This window comes from Diadema setosum, chromosome 21 (assembly GCF_964275005.1).
Source record: "Diadema setosum chromosome 21, eeDiaSeto1, whole genome shotgun sequence".
Lineage (NCBI taxonomy): Eukaryota > Metazoa > Echinodermata > Echinoidea > Diadematoida > Diadematidae > Diadema > Diadema setosum.
Genome location: NC_092705.1, coordinates 4,623,017 through 4,647,173, shown reverse-complemented (window position 1 = coordinate 4,647,173; position 24,157 = coordinate 4,623,017). Strand labels below are relative to the sequence as shown.

At 38.6% G+C, this 24,157-nt stretch overlaps 1 protein-coding gene across 1 annotated transcript; it reads left to right on the top strand.

The window, feature by feature from the left end:
• The first annotated feature begins 345 nt into the window (after window positions 1-345).
• Window positions 346-22,535, top strand: LOC140244303 (ATP-dependent RNA helicase DHX33-like). The gene is made up of 23 exons (XM_072323946.1): window positions 346-401; window positions 2,527-2,759; window positions 3,440-3,490; window positions 4,362-4,433; window positions 5,091-5,144; window positions 5,787-5,842; window positions 6,430-6,544; window positions 7,086-7,184; window positions 9,188-9,273; window positions 9,877-9,965; window positions 11,069-11,151; window positions 11,731-11,828; window positions 13,004-13,102; window positions 13,999-14,073; window positions 14,443-14,533; window positions 16,297-16,362; window positions 16,777-16,865; window positions 17,667-17,733; window positions 19,336-19,440; window positions 19,936-20,069; window positions 20,855-20,921; window positions 21,690-21,799; window positions 22,447-22,535. The coding sequence occupies exons 2-23, from the start codon at window positions 2,535-2,537 to the stop codon at window positions 22,526-22,528; spliced, it is 2,013 nt and encodes a 670-aa protein (XP_072180047.1). The 5' UTR covers window positions 346-401; window positions 2,527-2,534; the 3' UTR covers window positions 22,529-22,535.
• The last annotated feature ends 1,622 nt before the right edge of the window (window positions 22,536-24,157 follow it).

The following is a 24,157-nucleotide window of genomic DNA, read 5'->3' as shown; positions in this document are numbered from 1 at the left end:
CTTTGAGGCATTTTGGTGTGTGGGCTCCTAAACAAAGTTTTGGTATCATGTCAGCACAAGTGAGAACTGTTAGTTAGGCCTTTTCTCCACTAGCACTCTAGGCGGCGCGGCGGCGGGTCAACCGGGTTGCTTCTATGCGAGCGCGCACTCTATTACTACATGTAGCATACCTCTTTGGAGTCGATCCCACGTGTACGCAAGCTCTCAATGGATTGTGCAATGATTTGTACACTACAGAAAGACGCACAACAACGGCCTCGGGTGTATGGTACTGTAGTACATACGCGGCATGCATATACGTTCTTTGCGGACAGTCGCAGCGACAGCGCAAGGGCTTATCAACTGATCCAGACTAAAGTGCCTGAACATTTGGATTCTCGACTAACGTTCCACACAGAAGAGTGAGTCTATATTTAACGTTAAGTAGAGAGGTTCGCAACTGTGCTATTAATCACGTTATTTTATATCTGGCTAAAATCTTCACTGTTTGCAATTAGTTGCAATCGTTGTTAGCTTTCAGAATCAGTTGGTTGAGAAAAACCCACTGTTCAAAAGCGTACACGGAAAGGGTTTCCGTAGATATGTTATGTGAACATGTGTGCGGCTTTGTAAGGTGTCGCAGGCAGCAGGCGGTACGGTAGATCGTCCTACTAGAACGAAGTTTATACGATTCAATGTATTTCAAGTATGGACATGGATAACTATACACAGCCCAGTCGCCGCTGTACATACGTAGCGCGACAGGGCTGTACCAACGAAGCTCCAAACACGAAGAGGGTCCAACGATCGCATGCGATCGGATTGAATTTTGATACTTTAGATCATTTTTTTGTCACTTCAAACTCATCTGACGAACAAAATGATAATGAGACTTCATATCTATGCTATGAATATTGAAATTTAGATTTAATAACTTACCTAAAATGATGGTTATATGCAGCATGTGTGAACGGTTCACGAACGGTACATCGTCTTTCACGCCAGGCCATTTCCAATATCCGGGAGGTCACATGATCTGAATGCCCTTTCAAAAGGTCGCGCTGTCGACCGTGCTGCTACACCAACACTCAAGCAGCGCATCGCACGCACGCAAAAGATTTCCGCAGAGATCAAGGCGCCATTTTGAATTCTGCAACGATGAACCCTGACGGTGTTAGGGAATCCGCCAGAAAGTATCATTTTTTGGTTCCACGGACTTATCACGAGGGCTCTCAATGGACTTACGAACCTTCTGTAATACAAGCATGCACTTTAAAGGTGAGTAACGTTTGGTAACGTGTACATTGTTTATAAAGAACGTATAAATTTTCATAAGTTTTGTAGTTGTGTTGTGGTTCCCCACTTTGTAGGTGCCCGCTCGTTGGTCAGATGCTGTATTCGCGTAGCGTATAATAACAGCGTCTGGTCGGGCTAGGACATGGACAGCATGCAGCAGGGCTCACATTTTACCGAAAAATCAGTCTAAATTTACATATGTTCCACGGAGACTATGTGTGGCTTCACTGAATCTCTCTCCGGAGGGTAACTATACACAGCCCAGTCGCTGTATATGCACAACACTCCCAACAGCGTATTAAACAGCGTCTGGCCTGGTCGGGCTATCCGGAGGGGAACTATCCCAAGGAGGTTCAAGTCCAATCAAGAGATGAAAGAGGAGCTCCCATTGGCACTGGCTAGAATTTGTAGAAACAGCTGACACTGAGCTGTCAGTGTCAGCTTTCAATGGATTTACGGAACGTTAGTCGGGTTAGTTGTATTTGTGCCTTTTAAATGTTTGGGGACCAATGCCACCATTTTTTCATTTGACAGTTTGTTTTTACCACTAAACTAAACATGATAAAGGGTAGACATTAGGCCCTATATTTTGCTTGTTTGAATGAAAAAGGAAACTTCACTTGCCAGTAATTTACATGATGTAAATTTAATGATGAAGCATTAAAAATTAAAGTCAATCATACCATCCAAAATATATTTGATTTTAGCAGTAAGATGATTTTTACCACTCACCTACATCGTATTTTGCTGATGGTTGAGTTGAATTTGGTGTTTTGTTGGTATCCAGACCTTATTGTTGAATTTTTCGGAGTAGATTGTGCGATGATTCACAAAATCAAAATCGCATACCTATTTTTGAATGAACATCATAGACTATGGGGATTCCTTATATTTTAGTTTTCTACAATGAATAAAGATATTCATGAAGGAAACGTACACCCACTGCTGAAAATGACAACGTCTACAAGAGGGCAGACGTGCAGCCGCTGTCACTTCGCGACAGCGACTGCGTGTAGTTAGGTAGGAATGGTGAAAAGTAATTACCATCATAGAGACAAAGACGTGTATCTTTTTTAAAAGAGTAGCCGGTCATTTTGCAATAAGGCACGAGTTCATTTGTCTTCCTATCTGTGGGGCAGATCTAGTTTGGCACACACTTCAAATATTTTTGAGTGGAGGCATCAAGCATGGGATCAAAGGGAATAAAACTGTTGTGACTCCATCAAGATGATCTTTTGAATGTTCTTGCAGAAACTAAGATGAGTGATGGTGAGGGTGAACGGGAAGGGAGCCACACCCCAAAGAAGCAGAAGACATCACATGGCCACACCCAGGGCCAGAGCCAGAGAGGCAATCTCTACCAGCAGCGATGCAGCCTCCCGATCTACCCGGCCAGGGGGAAACTCATCACGGAGATCCGGAAGGCATCGAGCGTCGTCGTCCTTGGCGAGACGGGAAGCGGGAAGACAACGCAGATTCCTCAGGTATGATGCGACTCTAATCATACAATTACGGGAGACTACTAGACATGAAATATGTCATATTTTAATTTTCTCTGCAAATTACTTAATATTGAATCAACTTTATTACATTCATTATACTGATTTTCATTTAATTCCAGTTAACCCCCCCCCCATATTCAAGATAATGTCATCTGTTCCTACACACCTATAAATATACTTTCATTTAGTGTGTATTCTGAATGTTGAAATATTTAAAAGAAAATAATTGAATTAATCCAGTGAAAGTAAAAGGTTTTACTTTAGTATGGTTCTTTCTTTGCATGATCAAGTGAGATGATGGGAACCTTATTCTTATTTTTGTCACTGATGTCTAGTTACCAGTAAAATAATAAACTCACAGATATGAAATCTAGTAAAGAAACATATGCATGCACTATTTTTTGTTCTTTTTTAGACAGTAGCACATCACACAAAATAAAATAAAATATCCACACCACACACAATTTTATGTTTATGTAGTGATGTTGTTCTGAATTGTTTTACTATGTTTACAATGTATGTTTGCACACCATGGAAACACTAATTTTGATAAAATGTGAATCGTCATTGCTTCTATTAGCAATACCAGCTTAGCAATTTTTGGATGGTGAGCACGGAGTCTTGAGCCATTTTTTTCTTCTCATCAATTGATTTTCTTGTAGTATCTGTCGGAAGCTGGGATGACAAAGTCTGGCATGATCGCAGTAACACAGGTAGATATTTCTCAGAGTTCTTCTGTCGAGATTAAATGGTAAAAGAAATATGTTACTTGATGTTGACAAATCAGAAGAATCAGAAGAGTGTCAGAAGATAAAACTCGGGAGTTTGTCTGCCAAATCAAAGTAAGAGGAACTTTTCCTTGATTGATGGAAATTTATGCGGACAAATTGTATTGGACAGTCACAGTGATTAAGTTTGATAATGAATGGTTTGTGATTTTATTTCATGCAGTTTGATATACAATACACAAAGTCTCAACCGTAGCCCTTATGTGTGGAGGACAGCACTGGCAGGCCATATTTCAACATTACTTCTCTTGGAGGGAAGAAACTTCCTCATTGTTTTACATTAACCCGTTGAGGACGAGCCCTGAGTATACTTGGGCAGGTGTCTATGGGAAATGTGTGTTGTAGCAAAATCAGTCCATCTTCAACAGTTCAAAGGAACGGTATAGTTTTAGTTGAGATGGGATAGTCAGACTTTGACTTTTAATGACATGATGAGAAATCTCGTATGAAATATTAAAGAGCATACAATTCTTGGAACAATTCAAAGTTTATTTGATGAAAATCGGTGTAGAAATGACTGAGATTTCCAAAAACAAAGTAAAACAAAGTGGTTCTAATGAAAGACCTTTCATTAGGACCTCTTTGTTTTTAGATAACAAAGCCAATTTTCATCAAGTAAACTTTGGATTGCTGTTGGAAATGTGTGTCCTTTCGTATTTCATAAGAGGTTTCTCATCTCTCTCAAAAAAATTTGGAAGCCTGAAGCCCCCATCTCAACCAGAGGTGGACTTAAAAAAAAAAAAAAGTAATTGTGGTGTTCACACAAGCACGCTCCTCGCTTTTTATCCATCTGCAGCCTCGCCGTGTAGCAGCTATTTCGATCTCTACTCGGGTTGCAGAGGAGATGGGATGTGAGCTTGGAACACAGGTGAGAAACACAATGATATTCCCTCTCTATTAAAGATGGCATTTGGTACTACTATGGCATATGCTAAATTTCTGCCAACACAAACTTTGGCCTTTGCATTGAGGAATTAATGATCTAACTGAATTTCTTGTATTCCCTTTTTTTATCATTTAAAAATATTTAAGGTATCTTTTGGTTGCCTTTCATGAGGGGCTTGTAGTAATTTGTTAATAGTAAATTTCCATGATGTGAATATAAGTTAAGTGTCATGTTTTCCCCAACTTGATTTATACATCTTGTGCAACCTCTTTTACCTAGAAGCCATACATGATTACACTGATGTGATTGCTTTGGCATTTGAAGAAGAGATTTCTTGGTATTTTCTTTGCGAAACCAATTCTTCTTTTGCAAAAAGTCTTGTATGAGAACACAGAGGTATATTGTATGTTGATAGCATAAGATTGATTTTTTTGTTATTAAGATAACAAGATATATTGTTATATATTGTTATATATATATTTTTTTATGTTTCATCAGTGATCAATCTGAGACACATCATTGTTCCTTTGGACCGAATGTGAATTATGTTGTTTTTGTTTTGTTTTGCTTTGTTTTTAGGCCTCTATTTCATTGCAGACACTGTTCTAATCATAATTATACTTCACCTGTTTCTCGCAGGTCGGATACTGTGTCCGTTTTGATGATACCACTTCGCCACAGACAAATATCAAGGTATAGTACCAGTTATAACTGATTTTAAAGATTTATTTAAAAACAATTTGCATGAAAAATGTGCAGTATCTCTTTTGCATTCATCTTTGTAAAGCAAATGCCATAAATCTCCTTCATAATTGTTTTGATTTGTTTGTTTTTGGCATACTGCTGTAATATTAGGCAAAACAGAAACACGCATCTTGATTCGATGGTCAGAAGTTTTGCAAGAGCTTGCAATTGTACTCTTTACATTCTTATATCAAGTGTGGATCGGTAAAGTGATTACCATGATGTCTACAAACTAATATTCAGCTGAGATTCCAGTTTTAATGGCCAAGGCAAAATCCTGGCGACTGCAAAATTTTGTGTCCTGTGTACATTCAACCTGAATGTGAATTATTTCAAATAATTTGCATCATATGAGAAATTCATCAATTGAGATCAAGTCATCAAGTGTGGCTTGTCAAACAAAACAAAACAAAACAAAAATTTAAAAAATCTCACATGTCATCTTTCTATCTTTGTTATGTGAAGCAAAACTTTGGTAAAATGTCTCACACAGACATTCTGTTTCCTTCAGGTGTCAAATCATGAAATATAACTGTATTATGCAAAAAATATGACTATTTGAGTGATGCCATTTTACTCTTTGGTTCACAGTACATGACTGATGGTATGCTCCTCAGAGAAGCCATTCTGGATCCAAAACTTTTCAGGTAGTGATTTACAAATTTTATCCACATATGCAGCTTGGTAAACAAATACTCTGAAAGGGATTCGCAACAGCTTGAATGTGACCTTAGGTTTACAGCAGACACATGGACTTTGCATTTTGCATGATTTTGTGCGCAATTGTGTCATATTTGGCAATGTCTGCGTTCTCCTTTGTGTCTAGTGAGAGAGAAGCCATCCTGCTGAAGGTACACTGTACTTGCTGTGATGTTGCTCTATGATTTGCAATATAGTCTGATTATTGTATGTCACGGTAAACAGTAATCCACGGCAGTGCTTGGAGATTCAGTTTGTAAGTGTGTGGAAAGAGGGCACATCTTTCTCCTTGTGGCAGAGTATGTAACCTAGTAATTATGTAAGTCACATTCACTCTGTCTGTAACTGATCGGAAACGAGTCCCGAGAATACTTAGGTAGGTGCCTGTTGGAAATACGTGTTATAGCAAAATCAGTCCGTCCTCAATGGGTTAATGTGCAAACCAAGATACCAAGATAACAATGCAATGAGACTGAGGCATGCAAACACAATTATTTGAATGCAAACTGGCCTGTCACTGTTTCTTGAAATGTAGGTATAGCATCATAGTCTTAGATGAAGCCCATGAGAGGACTGTTCACACTGATGTTCTCTTCGGCGTAGTCAAGGCAGCCCAGCAGCAGAGAGCACGTGGGAACAGAGCCCTGAAGGTAAAATCATCGTCAAAAACATCACATTTTGGTTTGCTTAAGAAATAGAATCATTATCAGTGTGTGTTGGAAACGTGTAGAAAAATATAATGAAAAAAGTCATGTGGTTTTGATTACGTGGGAATAATAATGAAATATAGTGAAATATATTTGAATTAATGAAGCACAGAACCTATTTACATATATTCTTCTGTGCTGCAAGAGCTTCTGAGAAGCTTAACAATAATGAAACGGTTCAAATAAAGACATATTTTCAGTCTTGATTTAAATGATGCAACAGTTGGGGATTCCTAATTTCTAATGGTAAGTTTTTCACTTAGTGTAGGGGCTGCACAAGCAAGTGCTATGTCTCCTAATATTTTTGTTTTATATGGTAGGATTTGTAGAAGAAGAGTGTCAATAGAACTTTGCAAATTATGGGGTGAGATTTGAGAGCCAAATTTGCTGGCAATAAGACCACAGCTCTGCATAGGCCACATGAATGGATTGATACGCACACTGAAGTGTTGATGTGTGTATTAAACAATCATTCCCATTTTAGATTGTGGTGATGTCAGCTACCATGGATGTGGACCATTTCTCCCAGTACTTCAACAGCGCCCCAGTGCTTTACCTTCAGGGTAGGCAACATCCCATAGAGGTATGTTGTTGGTCTTGAGTTTACCACCCTGTGTGTGAGTTAGTCTGTCCTTGCAGTGTGAGGAAGTGTGTTTTGCACACCAAACGGAACTGTTATATCATCTTATTTTGGAGGTCAAAGGCAAGGCATCACTGCCAGTTTTGTATCTAAAATCTCTTGTTTGAAAATTTGCATGTTAGTTATTGCAAAAAAAGGACAATGTTTCAGTGATTTTGTGTGTGTTTTTATACCTCCGCCACGAAGTGGTGCCGGAGGCATTATGTTTTCGGGTTGTCCGTCCGTCCGTCCGTCCGTCCGTACGTCTGTACGTATGTACGTATGTACGTCCGTCTGCTTTTGTTTACGCGATAACTTGAGTAATATTTACTGGAATTTTACCAATCTTGGTCCAAGTATGAATATGATGGGGCAATTATTTGATTAGATTTGGGGTGAAATCGGCTAAAGGTCAAAGGTCAAGGTCAAATCATGAAATTGTATCCGTTTACGCGATAACTCAAGACTGGATGGAGCAAATTTCACTCAACTTTGTTGGAGGATGATGTATGATAGGACAATTACTTGATTAGTTTTTCAGTGAAATCAGACAGAGGTCAAAGGTCAAAGATCAAGGTCAAATCCTAAAATTTATCTGTTTATATTATAACTCAAAACTGGATGAAGCAGCTTTCACCAAACTTGGTCCAAGGGTGATGTATGATGGGACAATTAGTTGAGTAGATTTTAGTGACATTGGCAAGAGGTCAAAGGTCAAAAGGTCAAGGTCAAATGCTACAAATGTTGCAATTTCCCCCATATCTATGCAATGCCCAAAGGTATTTTCTTGAAACTTGTTGTGGACATGTACTACTGCGTAAAGATTCTCCAGAGAGAGTTTCATGTCTTTAGGCCAAAGGTCAAAGGTTAGATGAAAATGTTGCAATATCACTTTTCTCGCAAATGGTTCAATGTATCTTCGTGGAACTTGGTACATACGTATGTACTGACTAGCAGGGATTATCTAGGGAATTTAGGGGTCATGGGTCAATAGTCAGGGGTCAAAGGTCACAGTCAACTCCTCAAAATGTTACTATTTCCCTCATATACTAGTATATGCAATGCTTGCATTATTAGTTTCAAAACTTGATACATACATTACCTAATGGAGATTCTCCGGGATATTTCGAGCCAGAAGGTCAAAGGTTAAGGGTCAAAGGCCAGGTTTCAATGCCCCTCCCCCCAAAAAAAATCTATTTTGTACCATCATTTACACTCTTTCTTCATACCTTGGAAATTACCCAATGCGTAAACTTACAAAAAGGGTCCGTCAGAATTCAAGTAAAAATTCTCAATTTCCCAAATATGTGTGCCTGCACTCTTAGAAAATTATAGCAAACCCACAAGACATTTCTGATAAACCTGTCATTTCAATATTTTGCCAGTTATGTGAAACTGTCATGGATCACACATTGTGAAGACATTGTACTATACGCCTATTGGGAGAATCATGCATTATGGTGGAGGCATCAGTCGCCATAGCGACATTTCTAGTTTTTTCTAAAATCATGTGAAACATCCCTTTGTGCATATCTCCAGGCAGGCTTTTACTGATAACAAAACTGCTATATTCTTACTTAACACTGTCGTATATGCATGTTGAGTGTATATATGTGTAATGACAGGATGGGGAGAGGTCGCTAGTAGTAACAGGGTTTTACATGATATTCTCAATTAAAATTGACCTTTTTTTTTTGGGGGGGGGATTGGTTCAGTCTAGTTAAATTCGGCATACAGTGTCAGACATTTAAAAGATGACTTTGCCATTTTAACTGTGGATGTTCCAAGTCATGGGTGATGCTGGACAGCTGTATACTCATGTGGTAAGGAGAGATTTGCATAGATATGAATGGATTTGAACAGATTCATCACCCTCCCCCAAGATAAAAATGACAAAGTTGGCCGAGAGCAGCTAACCCCAGTACCCTCCATTAAGGCTTGTTCTTTGTTCGATCTTCCTTCCACAGTTGATGTATGCCAGCCAGCCCCAGCCTGATTATCTCTTCTCTACTCTCGTCACCCTCTTCCAGTTGCATCAAGAACATCCAGTCAAGTGAGATCCACATTCTCTTTTTCTAAGGAAAATCTGTAATTTGCATATTTGATTGTAATCAGTGATACTTCTCCCCCCCCCCCAAAAAAAAAAAAAAAAAAAAAAAAAAAAAATAATAATAATAATAATAGAATGTTTTAATGAAACCTACAATATCTTTCTAAATTTTTCTCCATTAATTTTATATTATATTTATATGAATGAAACTCTTCATGTTTTGTTTGATAAATGTTGCTCTATAAAATTCAAAATTCAATCTATGTAGTATAGCTATAAAGGGATTTACCTTAAAAAAGAAAGCCTTAAGGGTTAGTACCCCCCCTTTTTTTTTGAAGCCCTCCCAATCATCCATAATGTGTTAATGTTTTCACACTTGTGAATAGGATCTGAGTTATTCAAATCGTCATTATGTCAAAGTATTTTTATTGCATCTGATTGACAAATAGACTGGTTAGAATCCAACCTGAGTATGTATGCCCTTGATCTTTTTTATTTGTTTGTTTGTTCATGGCTACCACTAAACAACTGAATAATTGCTTATTTACGTTGACGAAGGGCAATTTGTCGATGACATTCTGAATTATCCTCTCTTTCTATCTGCAGCGAAGACATATTGGTGTTTCTTACCGGTCAGGATGAGATAGAGAGTGTGGCAAGGTCTGTCAGAGAAGTGGCCCTAGACTTACCTCAAGGTGAGACTCGACAGTATATGTGCAACTTGTATGAATATGTTTTCCATACATGTGTTTGTATGTTGTTTCGATTGGTTGGTTAGTTGTTGGTTGCGTGGTTGGTTTGTTGGTCGGTTAGTTGATCAGTTGGGCGGTTGCTCATTCGGTTGGTAGGTCGGTTGATTGGTCAGTCGGTCAGTCGGTTAGTTGATTGATTGATTGATTAACTGGTTGGTTGTTTGATCGGTTGGTTGATTGATTGATTACTGTAAAAGTGGATATTTTCGTGCGACTAATTTTTCGCGCTAGGCCGGGTCAGAAGAGTTTCGCGTGTTTTTAATTCCGCGGAATCAAGACATCACGCACAGGAACGTATGGCAAGCAAAAATATTCGCGTGTTTTTATTTTCGCGCTAGTTTCTGGTTGCGCGAAATGCGCGAAAATTTCAACACCGCGAAAATTTCCACTTTTACAGTAACTAGTTGGTTAATTGATTGATTGATTGATTGTTTAATTGATCGATTGATTAATTGATTGGTTGGTTTGTTACATTGAATGTGTAAATGATTGATCTGTTCATGCTTCTCTCAAGTTGTAGTTACTTTATTTTCAGCCTGATTTGATTTCTAAGCAGTATTCATTTGCTCATCTTACACATGTATGTATGTTTTAGTGTAATGATCACATGTCTTTTTGTTGGTCATATGCATTCCTTTTTTTTTTTTTATTTTAGAGAGATGAGCTGTATCATTGCATTCAAGGTCTTATTTGATAACCGAGGTACAATGTATTTGATAATAGCTATTGATTTTAAAGCTGTAGTGTGTGTTACTGGTATTTAATTTTATACTCGCATGTATTATATACAGTCAACAATCCTACAAAAGTCATGCTTTAGTTTTTCACAGTTGTGGTTGATTTCTTTTTTTCTGTTGAAATGTCATATTTTGCTTTTATTCCTTCCTCTGTTTTTGCTTCTTTCTTCCAGAGCTTGTTAATCTGTTCTTGATTAAAAAGTGTGCTTTGAATGACTGAATGAAGCAAAGTTATTAAAATCTTATTGGTCTATGGATTGTTTACATGTCTTTGTGTATTTTTGTTTTTGTTTTGTTTTGTTTTAATAGATGCTCCAGGCATTGTGCCAATACCGATGTACGCAGCTCTCCCACCTGGACAACAGCTCAGGGTCTTCCAACCGGTTCCTTCGGTGAGTTTATGCTTTCCATTGGAACAATATCTACTGTAAACACAGTATTATTTGTGGTACATTGATTCGCACAAATTTTGCCACTATCTTCGGCTAGCACGAATCCTTAAACCCGCCAAAATATCCTGCCGAGATATCTATTGTAAACACAGTAATATTTGCTGTACATTAATTTTTACGGCTGTTGCCACTACCTTTGGTAAGTGTGAATGCAAAAACCTGCTAAAATATCTTCATGATTTTCTACGCACATTTAGAATGGGTTGAATCAATGCGCTTCGTCAGCTGATAAATACTAATACTAGTACTTGATAGTATGCTTATGTGTGTGTAGCTTTCTGTTTGTTTGAGTTACTTTGCACAACTCCTCATATGCCCTGGCCCTATCACCCATTATTCTAACTTGCAAGTGAATTGACGACTGCAGCCTGTATATATCTGAAAATTGTGTAACACACTGTAATTATCTAATTTGGCGAGCAAACAGTTAATGCTGCCTGCATTTCAGAGCCAGGATTTATGTGTTGACGTTGCATATTTTAACAAAATATTTTTGACTGCATTTTTGTCTTGATGCAGGGGAAGAGGAAAGTCATTCTTGCCACGAACATCGCTGAGACCTCGGTTACGATTCCGGGCATCAAGCACGTCATCGACACAGGACGAGTGAAAGCCAAGTAAGATAATAAAGACATTTCGTTTGGCAGTGACTAGGGCAAGTGCAGAGATGATGTCGTCTGTTGAGAATGAGAAGGGCGTTAAGTTGTCTCGAACACTATGGGTTTAGTGACAACTTAACGCCCTTCTTATTCTCAACCGACGATATGTTTCCCTGAAAAATTACCACTTCATGTCCAGTGGAGAAAATCAATTATGAAAGCCTCTGTTCATTTTCACAAATTACATTTGTGACATACGTCTATAGATCAAACAATAGTTACAATAGTAGTGAAAAATCCCACGAATATGGAATGGACATTAACTGATAGGTAAAGTGCCAGGATGCACTTAAATCAGTGTATGCAGTATGCCATGTTCGTCTTTTGAATTAAAATAATGTGTAGTTTGTGCGGTTCTCATGATTTGAGAAAAGCACTTATTGCATACGTGAAAGCATTTAATACATCGGTATCTTCTCGATCCATCTTTGTGACCTCCCAAACACTGATGCGTAAATGTTGGCAGCAGTGCAAGAATATAATTATGTTATCATCTTCTATTTTGAGAAGTAAGTTAAATATTTCTTGCATTGAATTATAATTCATTAATGAGATGTATTTGACACCTACCCAATAATTTGCCAATTGAGAAGTGATCAGTATGTCTGGTATATGTAAACAGAAGTGTTTGAACGTCATTTTGCCTGACACTATTGTAAAGTTACTCAAGTCTTTTTTTTCTGAATTTACCCATCCTGTGGAGTTGTATATAGGGTATTTTGTTTTATGCTGTTTTCACAAACTGCCTCTTTCTTTTTATCTATCTGCAGGGAGTAAGGTTATAAAGGGCTAATAGATATACAGATTTACCCATGTACTGATTTTGTGGGTAAATTTTACGTAATGGTATACAAACGTACTTTCACATAACTTGATGGTAATGTAGCTTTGGAGATTTGAGAGAAACAGACAGTAAGAGAAATAGTGTTTTTGCCTCTTTTTCATAGTGGCATTTGAAAATTTGAAAAACAAAAACACTCACAGCTGCATAGTTACACTGATATAAATTTGGTAAAATACTCAAAGCTAGCCACCTGTTACCAATGTTGCCATGTATATATCAGGTCTCACAGTCGCTGCCATTTCCTAATTGATTTAATCTGGTCCTGTTCCACTTTGGTCCCACTCACCAGGAGCTACCAGCCTGGCAGTGGTCTGGACCTGCTGAAGGTGCAGTGGGTCTCACGGGCTCAGGCCTGGCAGAGAACTGGACGAGCCGGGAGGGAGGACAGGTAACAATCCTAGCAGACTACTGAAAACATCATATATTTGTGGAGGGTCTTATTTTTTTTTTTTTGCGAATTGGGACTTTCCGACAATTTCGCGAGTGATTGAATAAGTGATTTTGGAGCATAGTACTGAACACAGAAATGTATGTTTGCATGTGGCATTCATGTCAAAATCAGAGTTATGATTTTGCATGTGGATAAATTCTCTAATAGTACCCAACTTGCAAAACTCATGAAAATAAAAACCTTGCAAAATATATGGGGTAAACAGTACTTAGTACTGTGATTAAGTTAACAGACACACACAAAACAGCCCTCCTCTGCAGCACATTGTGGGAGATTTCAAACAACAGTAAAGTTATTTCAAAGGTTGAATCTACATGTAGTCCCTGTTCAAAGCGATCATGATAAATGGAAGTATAAAGGCAATAGTACAGAGTGGTGATAATTCCACAAAAGCAAGAGAAACAGGAAAGTGATGGAGTTTGGAAGATTAAATTGCATTCAAAGGACAGTATTTTTGGTCACAGTCAAAATGTTTATGTATACAATTACTACTTCGTCATTGTATATTTTGTATATTTAGAATGAAACTTAAAAGTCTCACAGAGATGTAATGATATTGGTAAAGATGTTACGAGATCAGAGGGTTAGGGTGTTATGGTTATGTTTGTGGGTATAGAATATGAGTTTGTGCTGAGCATGCAGATATTTAATGGGAGCAATTGTTACAGGAGCAAATGTCATGGAACCCTGCATAAGAGACAATGATTCCCAGAGTCATTTCAAAAAACTTTTATAACTGTAACCCTATTTGTGATGTGTCACTGATGAATATCTGTTGAGGAAATGTGGCAAATAGGACCAAATTAATGGAAAGATTTCTTGCTTTGTTTCAGTGGCACATGTTGGAGGTTGTATACAGAAGATGAGTTTTCTAAACTGGATGCCAACACTGTCCCAGAGATACAAAGGTGAGCTGCCATTATGATTAGAAATATATTTATTTCTGATATTTCTGATATTACCATACCTCTCAATATTTATCTGTAATGATTTATCTAAAGTTTTGTGGATGTCAACTTCGCTCTGTATAGATTTTTTAAAAAGTGTTGAGAAAAATTTAATACCTTGAAAGTTTATTCTTTTAAACTTTGTACAGTGATTTTAGATTCATAGTTGTAATGAAGATGCACCCCAAAACAAAAAACAAACAGACAAACAAGATGTGAATATAGTGATTTGTCTTTCAATCCATGACATGATATTGGATATTTTGTCACGTGAAATGAGATGACCAACTGATGCCAAGTGCAAGTTGTCCATGTCTGTTTACATTTCAGATGTAATGTTGCCAGCGTTGTGCTTCAGCTACTTGCCATGAACATCAAGAATATCTTGACCTTTGACTTCATGGACTCTCCTCCAAGAGAAGTAAGTCAACGAAGGTGTACATGCTCACCCCTAGGATGACACTGCATTGTGTTGATGTGCTACCAGAGAAATTTGATGTTCGATTTATTCAAGTTCTGTTGCCCTTGTCTACGTAGGCAGTGTGAAATTATTGTAGATAAAAAATGAGGGATTGATGCCAAAATATGCAAAACTGCTTGGACCAGCTGGGGCCCTTGTCATCAGTGACAAGTTGTCATAGATGTGACAAGCTACTGAAATCCTTGCATCTGATTGGCTGAGAGCAAATTTGTCATAGAAATGTGGTAGTTGTCACTGATGACAAGTTTTATGAAACAGGCCCCAGGTCTCTATCTGTGCGATTGATGAAGAAATTTCTTTAATTTTACATCATGTATTTTTACATTACATAGAAGAAAAACCAACTTGGTTGTGCATGTGTGTGTGAATACAGTACAGTTAAACTCGCCTAAGTCGACGTCGCATATGTCGAATAATCGCGTAAGTCGATGATTTTAAAAAGTCCTGATTTTTCCCCATTGACTTGCGTGTATTAATTCACTCACAAGTCGAATTTTGTAAGTCGAATACTCGCCTAAGTCGATGAAATTCCAGGAACACTTTCACGGAAAAACCATTGAATTCACTGTGCCTAAGTCGAATAAGATTTTATTGTGTAATAAATCACTGTCATTTATTATTCATTATTTATTACTCATCATTATTTTGTTTGTCAGATGAGTTTGAGGTGACAAAAAAAAATGATCTAAAATCAAAATTCAAAGTGATCGCATCAGTGTCAGCTGTCGCGCTACGTACGTACAGCGTTCGTACAGTACACATGCGTTCATTTACATGTACAGTATTGAGCTTGCAGTGTACATGTAGCTTGGCATTTGCAGCGCTGTGCAGTGGAGTGGTATAATGGATGAAGCTGCTGAGTTTTCAAAGCGGAAAGTAGGGGGAAAGTTACGGGCACGGGTAAATCAGAATTGCACCTCTACACGCATTTCAAGCCATGGTATGGTAAACTGGAATCAATCACTGCTCAAATATCGTTCATATTAATCGGACCTGTGCCAATACTAATGCACTGTCCATGCAAAGTTTACTAGCCGCGGCCCTGCTGGGCGACCCGTGCTGCGCGCGGCACACCGCTCCAGCTCTCGGCTCCAGAGTAGACAACATACATGTACATTAAACATACATGTATGTACCTGTGGTGAAACTGTAAGTCGATTTTTTTCGACTTACGCACAAGTCGAAAATCGCCTAAGTCGATGTGTTTTGCTCAGTCCCGAGAAGATCGACTTATGCGAGTTTAACTGTATATTTTAGTTAGTGTGTATATGTGTGCTTGCCTGCAAGTAATTGAAGTGAAGCTGGCAATGGAATTTGGTCAGTGTTCTGGTAGATATTTTCTGTACTTTGTATTTACATTGTTCTTTTGTTGTTAATTTTCTGTCAGAGGTGTTGATTTTCTCTCTGCTTTTGTTGTCGTTAAATCTAAAAGTCTGAAACATTTCACAAGCGGATGTGTCCTGTTGGATGGGTGATGATTAAATCATTACTGGAATTTGACATCATCCTCTGGGTGTTGTAGGGGGAGATAGCTAAAGGAGGGTTCTCTTTTGTTACCCTTTGCTCTGTAATTCTATGGTTGATAGTTGATTTTACCATAATGCCATTGTCTTCTGGAAGCTACTGGGCTCACACATGTTTCTATTATGAATCAAAGGGTTCTGTCTTTCTTATTTATTCATCTATTTTTCTTTTCCATATAGTCTTTGGAAGCAGCCATCAAACAGCTGGAGCTGCTGGGAGCGGTCAGCAGAGAGAAACACCTTAAGGTCAGACTGGCCATTGGCAGGCCAACCACAATAATCAGACCTCTGAGTGACCAGTATGAATTAATGTCAGTTTTGGAAATATTTGTTTAACACCTCCATTGAATTTTATTTGATTCGCTAATGATGACATAAGAAAGAATGGAATATACACAAGAATACTCATTAGAATCTAAGAATCCAATGTCTGTCAGTAATAACAAAATTATGTTTCTACAATGCTAGTCTCAATTAAGGCGACTGAAGAAAAAAAAATGATGTACCATTTAAAATTTCACCCTGTGCACTTGTTTTTGTTTTTTGTTTCTATTTTTGTTTCTTCTTATGTTTTTCAGAGAAGTGTTTTTGTTCTGCTGTGAAAAGCCCATTGAATATTATGAATAATGTTGTCATTTCTTTGTGTCAACAAATTTACAGCTGACCAGCCCTGGCCGTGAGATGTCGATGTACCCTCTCGACCCGCCGATGTCAAAGGTCATTATCAGTGCAAGGGACTACGGATGTCTGTAAGTTTGCTATTCTTTCTTGCATTCGTATGTGGGCATCAGGTGACAGGCCATGCATTGTGCAAAACCACACCGTCTGAAAGCCTCCCACCCCTCTACCAAAACAGCAAAATAGCCTCCATAGTACTAAAGGGTTTAGGCATACTTCAGAAATTTCAGCAATGCACTAAGCATTGAACTGTTTATGGCCTATATTTCACAAATTTGGGTTTGTAGGGCAGTTTCTCGATTTGTTCAATTCATAATTGATACCACCAGGAAATTTGAAACTTAAGTGTAATCCCTTTCAATATACATATGAAGTACTTTCTACTGATATATGATTACGTGGTATACAATCCATTTGTTGTATTGGAGGCAGTACTGTGGTGTGTTAGTTTCACCCAACATCAGTTGTCTTGCGAAATTTGCAAAAAAAAAGTAAACTGCATGAACGTATGATGTATCGAGGAAAGAGAAATTTGTATTCATATGTCAGTTTCCAAACTTTAGTTTCTGTCATGTCCTGTCTATCAGTTCAGGGTAAGGAATTTTCTAAGCTATAAAACACAAATTTCACCCATTTTGTCACCATTCTTTAAATGTACATCAAATAAGGTTTAATTCTTTTTGTCGCTATATTAGGTTAGAGCAGTCATTGCATCCTCAGACAAGTGAAAATGTTGAAATGTTTTTTGACACTTCATGAAGTATGCCTGTAAAACATTCGTCTTTTCTTATTTAATACTCTTTTTGTTGCCAATTGGAAGATGAAAGTTTTTTGTTTTTTTTTTGGTTCTTGTCCTTTTGTTTGTTATGTAGAGAAGAGATCCTGACGATAGTTTCTGTGCTCTCTGTGGAGTCCATTCTACACAGTCCCATGTACAAGGTATGTCCTTTACAAAGCCCTTACAAATAAATTCCTATGTGCACGACTCTGTCTTCCCCATAGCTCTTCTCTGCCCTTTACTGTGTACACAATATATTTTTGCAAATCAAGGCTTGTACAAGAATGTCACAACTGGTTGAATTAGTGACAAATAACCACATTAATGAGCTTAAGAATTGCGCCGTAAATGCTGAGATGAAATTGATTTTCATAATTAGGCAAAAAATGGTGTTCTGCACATGTGCGAGACAGCTGTTTCCATTGTCCAACCCGGTAGGCTGCATTTTCTTGGCATTCATGTCACAGATCGAAAGCCCAATTGAGGGCATGACAAGGAAATAATCTCACTTTGTGAGCAAAAAATGAACAATTTTCATTCTTTGAGACTATACACTTGAGAACTGATTTATGGGAGGCACTATTTTTGATCGCCTTGCAAAAATACAAGCACCATAAAATCTACAATAGCAGTAGCTTGTTATGATCAAAGCAAGTTAGCCATCCCATTCAGACATACCAATGTGCCTCAGTCCAACAGCAAGGCTGTGGAGACACAAAGGGGATTAAAAGTGGATTGAGTAATCACTTTTGATATCATTTTCAGACATCTTTGCCAATTGGCATTAAGTGTAGAGAAAAAAGCTGCTGAAAAACTGTTTATCCAATATTGGTGAGCCAATATAGTAAAATGGAGTCAAAAGGGACCTTAGCTTTTGATCCTAGCAGAATCTAGGATCTAGGGAGGCCATATCAGAAGATAGGCCCTGCCTATTTATTCATCCTTATCCTTCACAGGTTGCCCCCTATGATCCTTAGATCATCACTCACCCTCCTCTGCCTTTTGTCTGTCCACCTTCCTGCTCTAATCCCCTCCCTTACTTGTTGGGCTCCTTGCCCTTGACTTCCAACCCATCCCTTTTGTTTTCTTTGTTCTGTGTCCCTCACCCTCCCTTGACTGTGCTTGTTGTGTGTAGTCCTTTAGGTTTTTGCTTTCCTTGCCTGTTTGTCATTTTGTCTCTGACAAAGGTTCTGCTTGGATCAGAAGCTCAGGCCCCTTTTGACACCAATTGGCATTAAACAAAATATGCTCCAGTGGACATGCCAATGGGCTAATAAATTGCAGTTCTGTCTTTTCTTGTAATTGCTAAAATTTGTGTATGCATGAAATTGCATTGAGAAAAACAAACACAAAACTTTCTTGTAATGTGTTCACAGTGTGATTATTTGTAAAACTTTGAATATGATAAAGACAGGGCAGGGATACTTACATCCACCACCATACTCGAAATAGCTTTACTTCTTGTTTACTGAAGATGAATTATCATGATTTCTAACTGACAATTTCTAAAGCTTAAAGGTGATTTTATCTTGGCTTTGAATGAGTACATGGTTTGTACCAGTGTTCAAATTATTTGAATTATTTGTTTAGCGTAGCACTTGCAGGCAAACATTTTCAAAGGTTTTTAGTGATCCTTTTCCCAACAGTTCATTTCTTTTCTTGTTTTTCATCCTGATGAGAATTACTCAGAGATGCTCTTTATCAACAACAGATTTGTGTAACCATTAACTTTGGTTTGTTTGTTTGGCCTGTTTTTGATGTAGAGAGAGCAGGCTGTGGCGGCGTGGAAGAAATTCTTTTGTAGCGAGGGTGATCATGTGACTCTCCTGACAGTGTACCGGGCGTTTAAGGCGGTCAAGAACAAGAAGGTGCATTTTGCAAGTAAAGCTATATTTCTTGAAAAAACCCACCACAGACGCAACATGCCTTGTTTGTAATATTTGCTATACACCAGGTTTTGATGAGGAAGCTTGTTATGGATGTTGGGTCATCAACCATGGTTAGCAGTATCATACCATCAACCAAGGTATACAGGGGAACTCTGTTACAATAAGATTTGATAGGGTGAGATATAATTTGTACCTGATATAATGAGGAAATTTCATTAGACTCACGCAGCTCATTATGATGAGCTTGTCGTGTACTCTGAAATAATTGTGGGCGAGTCCACTGGTTATAGAGTTGAGAGTTGTGTTGAACTGGATTTTGTACAACTGTGTAGCCAATCTCCAATGTCTGTAGATCAACTAATCTTGTCAATACCCCATGTGATAGTGATAGAGAGCAAAGTAGTCTAAAAAGTTGTGCAATAGACATGTAGGGGTGTTGATCTGTGTTTGGTTCCATCCCTGTCTGTCTAAAAGGACTGGTGTCGGGAGAACTTCATCAACCACCGTAACTTGAAGCATGCGGCCGAGGTGCGTAAGCAGCTGCGAGACCTGTGCTTAAAGGCGAACCTGCCGCTGGAGTCGTGCGGCCACAACTTCACCTCCATCAGGTTTGCTAACCCACTGCTTCCCGTAATGATTTAATCCCCATGTATTATTACACAAGAGCAAATGTGGGTTGCCAGAATCCAAGGGTTAAGGTCTAGTTAACGCGAACGAGTGGTTCTTATCTCGACATGTACGATTACAATTACAATAATTACATTGGTATAGCACTCTTATGAGCTATTTAGTTGTTAGCTGACATGTAGATCCAATATATGTGCAAGGAAAATGAGGATCCTCAAAGAGCAAGATCAGACAAAGTTTGAGATATTTGCTTACAATGAAGGTACTTGAAATTGTAGGATTTTGCCAACAGATTTGTCTCTTCGTCTTGTAGGAATAATTCCACCTCTAACATTTAGAAGGTCAATGGCACAAATTGTCTTCAATCTCTCTAGCTTTCAGACCCTTATGCCACGACTGGACAAGAAAGGTTATTACCAATGAGTGATGTGTCTCTTTCAGTCAAATTGAAAACACTTATTAATGCTTTTCCCCACCCTCCAAAAAAACACACAAAACACCCAACTACAACAAAACTTATAGAGGGAGAGAAAGGGGGGGGGGGGGGAAACAGACATGGTTTAGCATTTCCAGAATTAGCTGAAGGTCCTGTGTGTTTTCTCATGTACAATGTATGTAAGTTGAAAGGAGGTCACAATTTGTGTGCCATATTCCTAGCATGAATTACTAGTATGATGTAACAATAGAAAAGTTTTGTCATGAAAAGAAAATATTTGTTTGTATTCCTTGTGTTATGCTGTTTGTTTTCTTTCTTTTTTTTTTTCAGGAAATGCTTAACTCAAGGATTGTTCATGAACTCGGCTGAGCTCCAGTCTGATGGAACATACCTCACTGTAAGTGATGTTTATTACATGTAGCAAAAAAAAAAAAAGCTGCTAAAAACTGCTTATCCAAAAGTGGCAAGACAATGGGGTGAAATGGAGTCAAAAGGGGCCTGAGCTTTCGCTCCTAGCAGAATCTTCATCAGAGGCAAAGTGACAAGCAGGCAGGGAAAGCAATCACATATAAGGACTACACAAGACAAGAACAGTCAGGGGAGGGCTAGAGACACAGAACAAAGAAAACAAAAGGGATGGGTTGGAAGTAAAGGGCAAGGAGCCCAACAAGTAGGGAAGGGGATTAAAGCAGGAGGATGGACAGACAAAGGTAGAGGTGGGTCATTGATGACCCCCAGGATCATAGGGGGCAACCTGTGAAGGATAAGGATGAATAGAGAGGCAACATCAAACCAAATAAGGAACAAAAGAGAGAGAGATAAAGAATGGGAAGAGAGTGAAATAGCAACAGCATAAGTGAATGGGGGGGGGGGGGGGGGGGGACTGTGCAAGCAGTGAGCCCTAACCTGGTGTACCAAGAAGAACAAAATGAAAGTGACAGTCAACCAACAGATGCAAGTTACAAAATGTTGGTATTTATTACCTTACATAAACTCCTTACACACACATCTAAAATGGACAGAATCAAGTTTACGCGATGATATTGTTTAATATATTGTCTCTGCTTTTCTTGATTCCTACTCAAAATTTTCATAATTTGTAAATTAATTTACTCTGACCAACAAGTTGGTTGAAATTCGCATCTCTCTCTTTCTTTCCGCTCAGTTGGATCGCAAGCAGGTGGTGGCCATTCACCCCTCCTCCTGCCTCTTCCAGAGCAAGCCGTCCTACCTCCTGTATAGTGAACTGGTTCACACAACAAAGTGCTACATGAGGTAAGGAACTAGTCCACATCAGTTTTAGGAGGATTTTCACTGGGACTCAGTCATACAGCCATCCCACTTTTCATGATGTCACAGTTGGTTTGAGTATCCAACATGTCCCAATTAATGTTTTAAGGCAAGGACCTAAGATTGTTAACAAGCAAATGCGCAATTGGTTTACTTGCTCAACATTGATTTGGTTGCCATGGGTATGTGGGTTTGTAGCGCCCAGGATATGCCTCGCCAACATTAGGATTGATAGGATCTTTCCAGTATATACATGTAGTTACATATCTCATTACATATTATCTAGTTATATACATATCTCGTTTATCAAAATTGAATTTCTTTGGCCATTTTCTTATGGATTAGTCATCTCTTTTCCATTTGTGTTTCTATTTGCAAAGAGTCTGAAATTAAACTTTGTTCGAAATGGGTGGTGGTGGTTGGGGGGGGGGGGGGAGGGGAGGATATAGCACTTATTAACCCGTTCCTTGCGGGAACCTGGTACAGAGAGAATTGCAGGAGAAACTGGTTAAGCATGTAAAGGGTCTTACAAAATAGGTCAAGCAATTTGGTGTTGGTTGCAAATTCAGTGATTATGGGGCAGTTGATCTCATGGTTTAATGGGTTGCCTCTTCTAAACTCTGTTATTGCAGGAATGTCTGTGTGGTAGACGCCGAGTGGCTTTACGAAACGGCGCCCTCGTTCTTCAGGCAGCGATGTGGAAAGAAGAGGTGACGACAGCCCCAGGGATGAGCCAATCTTTCCAGTTTGCTGTTGATCAGTGCACTTTCCATGGAACGAGAACATTTTGTGACACTTCACAAAGAAGAACTGCGAACACTAAATACACCTGTAGTGGTTAATGCCTCTACTGTGCAAGAAATTGCAATCAGCTGACATTTGAATCTGTCTATATTTTTGTACAGGGAAGACTGGTTGTATTTGCCAAACTCTGTTATGTATTTTTATACTCTTTGCTTATGTCCACAATGTCCAATAATAAAAGGTAGAATGACCTCTTATCTTTTCTAGGAGTGACTTCAAATTTTCCATTTAAATGCCCATCTGGTAATTGTACAAAAGAATGTGTGTGAAGTCAGTCTTGATGGACACTTCTCTTTGGGTTGACTTTTGTGGTATATGGAGAAGACATTTGGCATACTTTGTGCACTGTACAGGGGTAATATAGACTGGTTTTTATGCCGTCGTTCAATTTTACTTTCTTATCTTTGTAACAAAGGTCATTCCTAACAATCACATATCATCCCCTCACTGTTATTAATTGTATTAACGAGGCTGCTACTATATTCCCACACCAAAATCAGGGAGACTCCTAGAGACATTTGGGGATATTATTGCATGTTTCATGCAGTTTAATAGCACACTTGCCAACCAGAACATTAATGAGGACCAGAAATAGTATTTTTTCGAGCGAAATCGTGAGGGAGCAGAGCAACTGATTGTGGGGAGGGTATTGCAACTCAGACCAGTCCTTTGCAGATGATGAGAAAGATTTAGATTTATTTAATTGTAAAGTTTGTTATTAAGCATATGCTTCTAATCAAGAAAAGATATTTCTTCATCTCTGCTGCCAAACACTTGATGAACAGCAGTCAGTCCTTTAGCATGTACAACCGTTGTTCTGTCCAGTGATGACTCATTCACAGCTTTGTGATCTTTAGGTAACCCTAATGCAAGGTCTTACGCTTTCGATGACATTGTAGATGGAAAATTGTTTCAGCAATAAATGATGTTCCCATGGCTTCTTCATTGGCTTTTTGATCTTGGTAGCTGCCAGTTAGAAGTGGGGCATCTTTTATTTTTTTCTGCCAGTATCTTGCCAATTCATGAGTGCTAAGGGGTGCACAATATTATAAAAAGTTACAGCTTCCTGGGCCCTTTTCATTCCCCAGAGAGCAAAACTGGCGTACCTGCCTCACAGAGAAGCTGCAGGCAGAGTATGGTATTCCCTTTTCACTTTTGCTGCAGTCTTGTGGGCATCTGAGTTTCTGTGTATCACAAAGGCTTTCATTCCACTGCTTCCATACACGATAGTGTGGTTGCACCCAAAAACGATGCACCGTGCTTTCCCTGCGATACAATTTTTTATTTTTCAAAAGTAATCCAATAGAAGTAGTGTGCTGTCGTTTTTGTTTTCCAGCCATTTCCACTATTTTTTTTTTAATATTTAAAAAAAAATCAAATTATTGATTTATTCTTTTAAAATCCCAATTATTGATTTACTTGATATGATGTCACACTGGGTGTAGTGCATGGAGTTTCCCTAGTAGACCACCAATAGTAGGGGGATTAGGTGGGGCAGTATCGCCTGCACATGCATTTGATTTGCCTTTCTGCGGTATC

Excerpts from the sequence above, each read along its gene's own strand:
- LOC140244303 (XM_072323946.1), top strand. The coding sequence starts at position 2,535 with ATGAGTGATGGTGAGGGTGAACGGGAAGGGAGCCACACCCCAAAGAAG. Across the intron at positions 14,074-14,442 it reads ACTGTCCCAGAGATACAAAG|ATGTAATGTTGCCAGCGTTG; the intron begins GTGAGCTGCCAT and ends TTTACATTTCAG. Across the intron at positions 20,070-20,854 it reads CACAACTTCACCTCCATCAG|GAAATGCTTAACTCAAGGAT; the intron begins GTTTGCTAACCC and ends TTTTTTTTTCAG.